This window comes from Epinephelus fuscoguttatus, linkage group LG23 (genome assembly GCF_011397635.1).
Source record: "Epinephelus fuscoguttatus linkage group LG23, E.fuscoguttatus.final_Chr_v1".
NCBI lineage: Eukaryota > Metazoa > Chordata > Actinopteri > Perciformes > Serranidae > Epinephelus > Epinephelus fuscoguttatus.
This window is the reverse complement of record NC_064774.1, coordinates 28,081,766-28,093,547: the sequence shown is the minus strand read 5'-3', so window position 1 is coordinate 28,093,547 and position 11,782 is coordinate 28,081,766. Positions and strand designations below refer to the sequence as shown.

Sequence of the window (11,782 nt, the reverse complement as noted above, 5' to 3'; positions counted from 1 at the left end):
TTGCTGTCATTTGCTGGGGCAGCAGGATGGGGACTGTCAGTGGAAACAGAATCAACAAGCTCATCGGGAAGGCCATCTCTAGCCTGGAGATGGAGGTTGATTCTTTGGTGGTGGTGGAGTCAGAGAGGACAATAAATATCATCTTCTCCACCATGTGCTGTTGACACACAGTAGCACCTTTAGCAGCTGACTACTACCATCACAGAACATCACAGGATGTTATTTATTGAGGTAATCAGACTACATCCACACTAATACATTTTTGTTTTGTTCCACGTTGATGTCTAGCATCCACACTACTCTGGCATTTTGCTCCCTGTACCATTAATTTGATGCTGTATTTGTCGCCACCTTGACCACTTTATACTCATGTTACTTTCAGTAACACTTCCTTCTCGTCGTCAGTCCAAGCAAAGAAATCTTTGGTATTACTTTTCGTCAGCTCTGTTTTCTTTTTGGTAACTAAGCAACCAATCACAAAGGAGACAATCTGCCTTCTGTTCACATAGGCACATGCATGCCTAGTGAAGGTGAATGGTTATGTGATATGTATTTTCAGGTATGTTCGTATAGCCAGAGATTCCTTCTGAAATGGTGTTGAAATGCTCGTGTGTAAAGAGATCGTTTTTGTTTTAAAATGTTGTTATAAAATGAAAACAGTTAAGTGTGGATGTGTCCTCAGACTTTACAGTTAATCTACCTCCAGCAGACAGATGGACAGCAGAGATTGTGCTGGCTCCAGCCTCTGTTTCGGCTTTGTTCTGTTTCTCTCGATCACAATCAATGCAGCTCTAATCTATGGAACATAATGTGCAGTATTATGGATAACATGAACACTTCAAATTGACCAACCACACGAACCACTACTTCAGACTTCATATATTACATGTAAAGCTAAGTCACTTCTCATAGGCTACATAACTACACTGAATATGAATATGAATATCTACACTGAATATCCAACCAATCAAGAATGATCCTTACCGTTAACCTGTTTATGTTTTTGCCATTGCGTATATTTTGGATTTACACCTTATTGATACTGTATATTAATACTCTCTCCTGCTTTCTACTGCAACTGCTGTTCAACAGTTTCCCTTGTGGTAAAGCTCTATCTTATCTTTGACAAATAAGCATACTGTTTCAATGCAAAGTCAAAATTTTTGATCTGCACTCATCTGCAGAAACAAACACTGCAAACTAGCTCCTGATACGCACTGCAGTATCATCTGCTCCCAAAAGTATCTAGTACAAGTTGATTTAGCTGTTAGTAAGGAGTGTCTTGCATCCAGCAATGTTCTGTTGCTGTTGGTATTATTATCTGATGTTCTTGGAACATATTTATGGACAACATTAATCTACACTGAGAAATAGACAAGAAGCAGCATGAAGCAGCAGGGGCAATCTACTAAAGCATGCAGGCAGCATGCTATCATTTTAATGGCTGTAGTTACAGTTATGGGTGTTGCTGGTGTAATTATGGCAATGGTCGTAACCATTAGAGCTGTGGTTGTTATGTTTACTGAAACTGTGACACATTGGTTTTTATGGGTGTAACACTAATTACATAAACATGCAGGTGTTGTAGACAGATTTGTCAAAAGGTGTGGACTGAATTACTCGCAGCTCAACACAAATAAGAAAAAGGATGTGGAGGTGGCTGAGGACAAGTACCTGGATCTGCCATTGCCTCAGCTGTACTTTGTGTTAAGTGCATATAAGCAAATGTTAGCATGCTAAGATGCTTAACTAAGATGGTGACCATTGTAAACATCACACCTGCAAACATTAGTATGTTAGCATGGTGTCATTGCGAGCATGCTGCCATGTTTGTGTTAGCATTAAGCTCAAAGCACCGCTGTAGACACGTGGTCTTGTATTCATTTATATTTTCGTGCTTTAAGTTAGTAACATGAAACATAGTGTAAATATTGTAATATTGCAACATGGATGTTTCTTTTTCATTGCTTATAATTTATTACACACTAACAGGTACCCTGAAAATGAATACAGTTCTAGCCAACCTTGTTTTACCTGCAGTAGTTGTGCAGGTGGTAACCAAGTGCAAACCTTCGGTGCTGAAAAATGAGGCTGTCATGGAAGTGTCAAAATTGCAGGCTGTCAACATGTTTACAGCTTGGTACAAAGAAAAGTTTTGGTCACTATATTTCTTCGTTCATGACAATTGTATGGGTGATTATGTCATTAAGGTTTAAAGTTATGCGTAATTAAAGGTGTGGCTTATCTAAGTGAAAGGTGGGTGCCAGCCACTGACAAGCTGCTGCAACATCGACAGTGTTGGTTAGGTAATGTAGCATTTCGAAACCCCAGATTTGCATAGTATAGACATAGCCGTAGCTGTTGCTATTTGAGTGCGTTTTCAGTTCATCAAAGCTGGTTTTAATGTTTTTGTCACCAAAAAAAGTCTTCAGCATTTGGTTGCACTAAAAGACTCTAAGGATATTCAGTTTTTCTGTTAAGCCTGTTTAGCTAGCTCTAAGCTTTATGTAGCTAGCCAAAATTAGAATTAACATTAGCATTATCATGGGTAACCACAGTTGTAGACGCACCGTGCAAACCAAGCAGTGGCTAGAGTTACAGTTATCTCTACTCTCTCATCCGGTCACTTCTGGCTCCAATAATCCAAGATGGTGAAGGCCAATATGCCAAACTTGAGACTTCAACATGAAATCCGCAGCACAGTAGATGACGTCACGGTGGCTACATCTATTATTTTCTAGTCCATGGTGGTAACAAATCAGACATACAAAGAAGCAATCCTTGGACCTCATTTAACCACTGCATACACACAAAATGGGAATTAAAAGATGAAGGTGCCCCTTTTCAAGCAGAAGTCAGGATTTCTAAAAGTAAAATCTATGACAGATGGAGAGCGTGAGTATGGGAGACCGGGGATGGTTGTAACATGGGTTAGGTGTAACACTTTAAATTTATCCAATCAGGAACAAGTTACAAATCATCTGATTCACTCTGCACATGCTCAGTTTAGTCCTTACTCTACATGTGAGGAAGTAGCACCTTGTGGCAAACACAGCTAATTTTAGAGGGAAACAACTAATTTTGAGGTAAGAAAGTATTTTTTCCACTTCATTTCTTTTTGTAATAGCATTGCCTTTTTTGTACATAAACTCATAAAACTTAAATCATGTTAATTATGTGTTTGTTTGGATATTTTCCATGCAAGTTGTTAGTGATAATGTTTTAGTTGGTCTGTAAGACAAGTGAGTTCATGGCTACAACAGTCTGGGTTAGTTGTAACAACATCAGTATGGGTCAAGAAACAAGACAAATCAACTCGCTCAAACCAACAACGACCCAGGCTGTCAAAGAAAACATCAGGAAAGAAAAAACAGAAAATGCATAACATCGTGCCACAGGACACAGATTCCTCAGATGATGATGACACTTTTTGCATCGTGTGCATGGAACACTTCAAAAACTCAAAACCAAAAGAAGTTTGGGTTCAGTGTACAGCCTGTAGTCTGTGGGCCCACGAAGCCTGCACTCCAGGAGGGCCATGCATTTGTCACCACTGTGACTCCGATGGTGATAGTGACTAAAATACTTGGCGCGCGCGCACACACACACACACACACACACACACACACACACACACACCAATTATGTAAGTGTTAAATACAAAGTTTTCAATATCTTAAGTTACTGTCATACCCTCTTTTCATATTGTTACATTTCACCCCATGGTCCGTTACAACTAACCCAGACCATGGGGTAGATTGTAACATTTCACTCCTTGTGTTTGAGACTAAACCATGGATTTTCTGTTTGTGTTGCAGAGACAACAACTACACCATTTAATAGCTGACACATGTAACTAGTTTGTATCACATTTTGAATACACTGTCTTAAAAGAGACCCAAGTTACAGACAGAAATGTCAAAAATGTTACAACCATCCCCGGTCTCCCCTACCTGTAGGGAAACTCTGACTCAGGCATACCAACATATTGGAGACTGGAGAAATTGGCAACACAGATGGTGAAGTAAAAAACTGAAGACAGACTTCAGTATGACCTCTCATACATTTAATTCCTCTTCATATCAAATAATTAATCATATATCCATAATGTCATAAACATTCAGACTAGCTGCCTTTAACCAGTTAAAAAACATTAAAAAAGGTCAACTGTGTTTTGGAAGTATAACCATGTTTCACTTAAAGCAACACTTACCTTTCTGGAAATTTTACACTTTTCTTTTTTAGGTTAAAATACTATTAATAAGCTGATGGCACACTACAATGTAAGTGGATTCCTGGCATGGGCAGCCGCAAATTTTATTTCATTTCTACAGGCTTCACTTCGTTTGTGTTTTGATTAAGGATGGGTACCGAAACCCGGTACTAAATTAGCTGAATTATCAAAAACCGTAGCATTGATAAGTGCTAATGGTATCGGTTCTTTTGTGCTGACGCTGAACTCCTCCACATACGCACACACACCTACACGACACGGTAACCTGTGAACAGCTGAGCTGCCACATTGGAAACGAAGTGAACATAACACGAAAATGATCAATACATGTGTTTAACAAGCATGAACATGTAAACATGTAGACAGTGATATTCAATATGCTCCGTCTACAGTCTCTCATCCACCGACACTAACGTTATGTCTCACACAAGGACAGCACGCTAGTTCAGCTGATAGTGAATTGTTACTAATAAGCTGAAATGACAGCTGTCTGTATGTAGACTAACTTAGTTTGACACTTATCTTAAAATACTTTTAAACTGAGCTGCTGGCTGAGGCAAACAGCCCCAACTCTGTACCAGCATGTAACCAGCCAAGCTGGCGGAGCCAAATACAGGGCACATGCCAAATCATTGACGTCATCTCGCTAATTTAAATACATTTTCCGTAACTTTGAGATGCGGTGGGAATGCCAACCACACAGATTACCAGGAATTCTTTTACCCAGGTAAATAAATCGCTGGTAATAAAAGTTCCTGGAAATGTTGGTGGAGTGCTGTGTGAAATGCAAGAAAGGTAAGAGTCGCTTTAAGTTTTGTGATATGCCTTGTTTGGATCTCATCTAGCTCCTGGGATTTCCCATTCTTACCCCATTTCCACCAACATGAAACAGGTTACGTTTCAGGAGGCACACCTATATTTGAACTGTTCGAAACAATTCAATTAAACCAACCAACCGCCCAAAATAGCAGGTTCTCCTTGACCTGAAGCACAAACTATGATGACATCAGTAGGCGTGCCATGTTTTACATGTTGTAAAGAGAGGATGAATTTTGTCATGTAATAGTCTTCTACATCTTTTTGACAATAATAGCTGCTTCATGCTTGGTTTTTGAATACAAAGGAACATCTGTATTATCAGAACAAAAGCTCACGATGCAATCTGCCATGTTGCAGATATTGTGAACTTCCCACTGTGTTGGAACAGTGCCCTTTGTTAGTGACACATCCTTGATTACTTCCACTCATCTTAGCTTGGTGTATCTCTCCATACCTGGTTGACTCACATAAAGGGTGTGCTCCACCACACATGACAGGCGGTTTCAGGACAAACAGGTTCTGCTACAGCAGAGGGAGTGAAGGGTGAGAGGAACATGTAACATGTTACATGTTGACTCTCAGGACAGTGTTGTCATGGAGGGGGTGAGAGGAAGCTGGGGTGTTTATGGGAAACATGGGCAGCATCAGAAATCTGTCAAATAATCAGATTAGTGTTAATTCTATGTAAAAGGGAATTTGTAAACTCTCTTTTAGATGACGTTCCTTGGTTTCCGTGGAAATTTGTATCATATTGTGCAAATTTGGCGAATGTGATTCTTCATGGTAGCATCAATGTCCCCCCCGGCGTCACCTCTGATACAGACCATAAAACAGACCTTGCAGTTATAAAGGGGAGTGTGGAATTCTGTTTATGTGAAATGATAAAAACAACAAATCATTCTTTACTTGTGTCCAAGGTCCAAACTGTTTTAAATCATTTCAACAAAATATGAAGGGCAATCAGAGAACCTGAAAAATCAATGGGAAAGTACACAAACTGTTTCCAAATTTTTTAACACACTGGTGTGAACACAGCCTGACAGTACTGAGGAAAACTGGATCAAGAGGAATGTAATAACAGTGTAGTGCACAGCGGGGGTCTGGAGCCTGCAGCCCTGCTCACAGCTAAACACCACCAACATATCCAGCTAACTGTGGACCCACATGGAAGATCTGCTTGGCATGTTATGTTCACATTCTTACTTCAAAGTCAAGTGTTTGTCCAGCAGATCAATGTCCCACACTTGCCAGTGGCTCTGTACATGCATTTCAATAGTCAATTAGTTCAAGTTTTAAAGACACCTCTTTGAGAATGTCTGAAGTCGGGCATGGAAAGAAAAGTGTTGCTCTATCAAAGAAGTTTAGCGGCTGTCCTTTTTACTCGCTCTTCTTTTTCTTCTTCTTCTTGCGATCTGGAGAGCTGTTCCAGTAGTAGAGGACCTGCAGAGCGATGATGCCGTTACAGGCGGAGGATATGACGTAAGTGAGGGCCATCAGCGAGTCTCCAGTTTCCTGTAGAGAGTCAAAATTATGGCTCAAAACAATACACTTATGTGACATGTGAACACAGGCTAATTAGAAACACACACACACACACACACACACACACACACACACACACACACACACACACACACACACAGTCTTCTTACTTGTAGTGAGGTGAAGATGCGGGCGAGGGATCCAGCGAACAGCAGGAAGACAGAGATGGCAGACAGCTGGCCAGTGTGCCCATTACGGTAGTTTGCGGCTGCCTGGATCAGCTGAGACAACCACACACACTGTCAGTCTCTCCCGTGTTGTGTGTTTGCACATGCACATTAGGAACTTTCTGTATTTTTAGTATATATCGTGTTACATTTGGGTGAATCTGCAACATGGAAAGTCATGCTGCATTACTTCCTTTTTGTTCTGTGACCATGGAAACAGGCAGCAATGACTGTTAATACTAATGAAAATGTCTGGATGTCATGAATATACAGAGCCCCAAAAGGTGATTTTATTTTCTTGTGGGAACAAAACTTAACTACTGTAATGCCTTTCTCTCTGGCATCAACCAAAAGTCACTCGTGCCTCTCGCTAGGCTTCTTACTGGTTTCAACAGGTGACATCACACCCAATCCTGGTTTGTCTTCACTGGCTTCCTCTTTGTTTTAGAATTCATTTTAAGATTTTATTCATCACTTTTAAAGTTCGTCTGGATCTGGCCCCAAGCTACATATCAGAATTGTTGCCTCCCTATGAGCCAGTTTGGAGCCTTAGATTAGAGCTTTGAATGAAATCACTCTGACTGGCAGTTCAGTTTAGCGCACGTGAAGAGAAATGACAGGGTGGAAAGCAAACAAAGAGCTAACGTCAAGAGGGAGTGAATTCAAAACACACTTGTTACATAAGGCAAGATTACTTTTCTTTGCCCTTGAGTCCTTTAGCAGAAACACTTCATAATGGTTTGTCTATTGCCTTCTGAGTATCCTGCTTTTGCTTTGCTTTCACTTTGTAAACTCAGTTTTCCAAGGTGCAGTGTAAATAAAGTTATTATTACTAAGTAGTTTTAAGTTATTATCTTGTGCACACAATTTAATTATCTTGTGGGAACAAATTAACTATTTGTGGGAACAAGCTATTATCTAGCGCGTTTGTTAAGTACCTTAAGTTAATTCATTTGTGTATAAATAAAAAATATCACCTTTTGGGACTCTAGTGGCTCTGTATGAATATAAGCCATTCATTTCACTTCAAGAAAGTTATAAACACAAGAACAGAGCACTGACAAGCAGACTGAACAATGAACCATTCACTGGTTTAATATCATAAAAAAACCTTTATAGTCACACTTTTCATTGCTATCAAAGATGAGATTAAAATACACTTAGTTCGTTCAAAACTATAAATGTATTAACCTTGTGTTACCGGCACCTACCCTGCCGATGATGATGGCCGGCATGTTAGACGCCTGTAAAGAGGTGATCACAGACACAGGAGTCACAGGAGACAGCAGGAGGACCAGCAGGCCGGAATACACAACCAGAAACACGAGACCTGGGAGACAAGAAACACACTGGTGATTATCTGAGGGTTGACGTCAAAGGATTTTGTTTACCCTGAATCTGCCATTGAGGTTTTCTGGGTTTTCACTTTGATTTCACAATGTAAAGATTCAAATGGAGTGGGGTGGGTTGTAGCCAATTTACACTTGCCTGGAGTATATGCCTTACCTTGTCCATTGTGGCGCTGTCAAAGCAAGTGACAGGTATAAATAGAAAACAGGGTGTCTGTCCAGCTCATAAAAGCGCACTCTGTCTCTCTTGTCCAATTAGGACATTCCAATAAAATACAATGCAATCAAACTGATTTTGTTGCTGACACTCACTCACGTTCCATTCAGTTATTACTATTATCAACAGAACATTAAGCCGTGTATTAAAAGCCATGTGTCAAACACACATGATAAAAACATTTGGACTCTGTACAGTCAAGTCATGAATGAACCAGTGCATTGAAGCTCAGCATTTACACTTGTTACAATAACGTGGCGCCACCCACAGGAAATGCGACCACATTGTAACACAGTACTTCACACTTGAAATAACGAGCCTCCCTACAGTGTGCAGATTTGAGTGTGGGTTTTACTATAGTGACAACAAAAATGAATTGATGATTGTGTGATGTTGCAGACATTTAATTTTTGGTGGAATACACATCGTGTCAATATTCATATCGGTATGAAAGGTTTGGATGCAAAAAATTCTGCAACAAATATTCTGTATTATTTTTACTTATTTATTTTGTCCCCCGTGTGAAAAGAATTTTAAAATGTTTATATACATAACCAGTTCTTTTTTTCTCTGCACACGCATGCAGTGTTAGACTAAGAGACATAGTAAAGGAAATATTCAATAAGAGATTTGTCGGCTGCTGAATGTATTTTACCAATATGTAACTAAATCCAAAAAAACAAAATAGCATTCATCCCTAGCACACGCTAAATAATGGCTTAAAATCTAATTTCCATTCAAGTTTACTTTTCAAAATTGCCATCTTGTCTGAGATCATCATCTCTAATAACACTTGTTTCAGTACTTATCTATGCTTCAGGGGCCAAATATCAGTACTGGTCTTATAAGTGAAGCTTTTTTTCTGATCATGAGTGGTTGTTGAGTGTGTGTGACAGTTGTACCTCTGCTGGTTCTTCCTCCATAGTGCTGAATGAGGAAGCCAATGACAACTGTCTGCAGCATGAGGAAGAGAGCCTCGCCCCAGGCACTGTGGAAACATCCACCACATGTGACTCAATACATGAAACAAAAGGTGGACAGCTGTATCTAAATCAACACACAGTGCAGTTCTACAGTGTTTGCAATAGCACAGCTGTAGATATCAGAGTGCTCCATGTAGAGGTTTACAACACCGAGTGGATTTGAATATGGCCCAACCTGAAAGGGAACTTGTTGATGATACTGTAGGCCATTGTTCCTGTGATGGCCAGCAGCTCCAGCAGCACGGTCTTGAAGCTCAGCCCCTCAGCGCTCTTTGCTCCCAGCAGCTTGAAGATCTGAGGCAGCTTCACTGTGAACATTTCACATCATTCAAATATTAAAATGAAAAAAAAAGAAGAAGCAAAAAGCAAAATAAAACTTTAGCTGTCAAAACCAAATTTAAACTTGTATATTTTCTAAGAGAATATTTACTACCTTTTATATATGTAAATAAAATATCCTACTTTGGGCAATGTAACATAATGCTACAGCACAGTCACGACTTTAAAGCTGCTGATGATTAGCATAAAACAACATGAATCAAATATAACTAAATCTCATATACTCTTACTGACCAAAACTGTCTTTAGCTTTATCGTCCAAACCTTGAGTGAAACAATTATGTCTAAAATTGGATTAAAATATATAGAAATTTTAGACTTTAACTATATAATGTGTCCAAATGACAGTTATGAGAGGGAAGGTGAGGTGTTTTACCCATCACTGATCCCAGAATGATGCCGAGCCCCAGGCATTTGCTCAGTACAATCTTCAGACATGGTACTGGAAAAAAATTATACAAAAAAAATTATAACAAAAAAAAAACAACAAAAAACCCAAAACAAACAAACAAACAAAAAAATTAGCTGGCTGACACATTAAAGCACAGACACATACACCAAACCAGTAATCAAGCAAACAATCTAAGGTAAGAGAGGACCAGAAGAGAAGGAGGAAGAGTGCAGAGAGAAGCTAAACATAACTCATATATAGCTACAGTAAATGTTTAAAATAAAAACTCAGTAATTTTCGTAAATATCTGAACACTTTAGCTTTTAACAAACATTACACAAACTGGAGAAAATTGTGGTTTTGTTGGGGACTACTTTCAGGGTCGGATTAATCCACACTTGGTGCTGAGGCTGCAGGACGGTTATATGAGTTAAACTACAGTGTGTGTGTTTATGGTAATGAATGACATGTCAACCACCAGTACACACTGACTGTAACAAACTGAGCTGACAGGAGCTGAGACATAAGTAACACATCCTGGACTTCCAGCGGACATAAACAGCTCAGGTACAAACGCTTCGATATAAACATAGCTGGAAAAACCGAGGATATTTTGTAGACGTATCTTAAGTTTGATCAGGTTTACTGTCAGTATGACGTTACATCCTCCTACAGTCTCTTCTGTCACTGAGCTCGCGCTGTTGAACTAAAATGAGCCACTCACCGTCCAGGAAGTTGAAGTTAAGAAAGAACTCGTCGTAACATGTTTCTGGCATAATATATGACAACAGAAGTCCTTTAAAGGGATCCATAAAGGATGACCCTTTATCCAAAACCCTTTCCTCCGCCATTGTGGAGCTATACAATACAAGTGACGTTGACTTAAATGTGTAACACTTAAAGAGCCCCGACAGCTCCAACGGCAATACAAAGGTTCCGCTGGTTGGGCACTGCTACAGTTGAGCTCTTGGCTAACAACAACAACAACAACAACAATAAAATAATGCCAAATAGGTCTGCACATGCAAGGAATTTGTCTCTGTGTAGGCTAAGTCGAGAGACGTAACATTAAACACAATGATTTGAGATATTATTTGTCCATAGAGAAGACATTGTCTAAGCGCAACAATAAAAAGCAATGTAATGAGGGATGGACGGACACTTATGAGGCCGTAAAAGACTAATAAATAAATAAATAAATAAATAAATGCATCTTTAAAAGGATATGGATGGCATGGCTGGGAAGGACATACAGGACACAGAACTAATATAATGTGTGTTTTTGTGTGTTTGTGGATGTGGTGTTTGTGGTGGAGTGGGGGTTGGGATGAGAGGTATCTGTATTATGCGTGACATAAATGAATATGGTATGAATATATATGTGTCTTGGGTCTTAGGTCTGGTGTATGTAAATGTATTGATGTTTTGATGTTACCCTGACACCTTCCTCTTTTAGGAAATTATATACTATCTGATACTTTAAGGTAGCCTGCCGTGTTTGTTGAAAGGAGATTGTAAGCAAAGCCCCATAGTGGAGAGCATGAAGTCATAAAGTACTATACAGTTACTAGGGACAGTCCTCACAATTCCATGGTTACCGCTGTCCTGTCACAGAAAGAGGCTCCTGGGTCCTTGTTGACAGAAGTAACTTGCAAGATCTACACTGGGAGCTCTGGTTTCCTCCCACAGGTCATACTGGGAAAATTGTGTGTAGATATGAGTGTGATCGTGACTCTGTCTT

General features: G+C 39.6%; 1 protein-coding gene across 1 annotated transcript; it reads right to left on the bottom strand.

Moving 5' to 3' along the window:
• Window positions 1–5,906: 5,906 nt before the first annotated feature.
• mpdu1b (mannose-P-dolichol utilization defect 1b) lies at window positions 5,907–10,923 on the bottom strand. Its single transcript, XM_049569174.1, has 7 exons — window positions 10,766–10,923; window positions 10,027–10,092; window positions 9,487–9,619; window positions 9,231–9,316; window positions 7,974–8,092; window positions 6,706–6,816; window positions 5,907–6,565 (listed from the first exon to the last, which is right to left on the bottom strand). The coding sequence occupies exons 1-7, from the start codon at window positions 10,890–10,892 to the stop codon at window positions 6,431–6,433; spliced, it is 777 nt and encodes a 258-aa protein (XP_049425131.1). The 5' UTR covers window positions 10,893–10,923; the 3' UTR covers window positions 5,907–6,430.
• Between the last annotated feature and the right edge of the window lie 859 nt (window positions 10,924–11,782).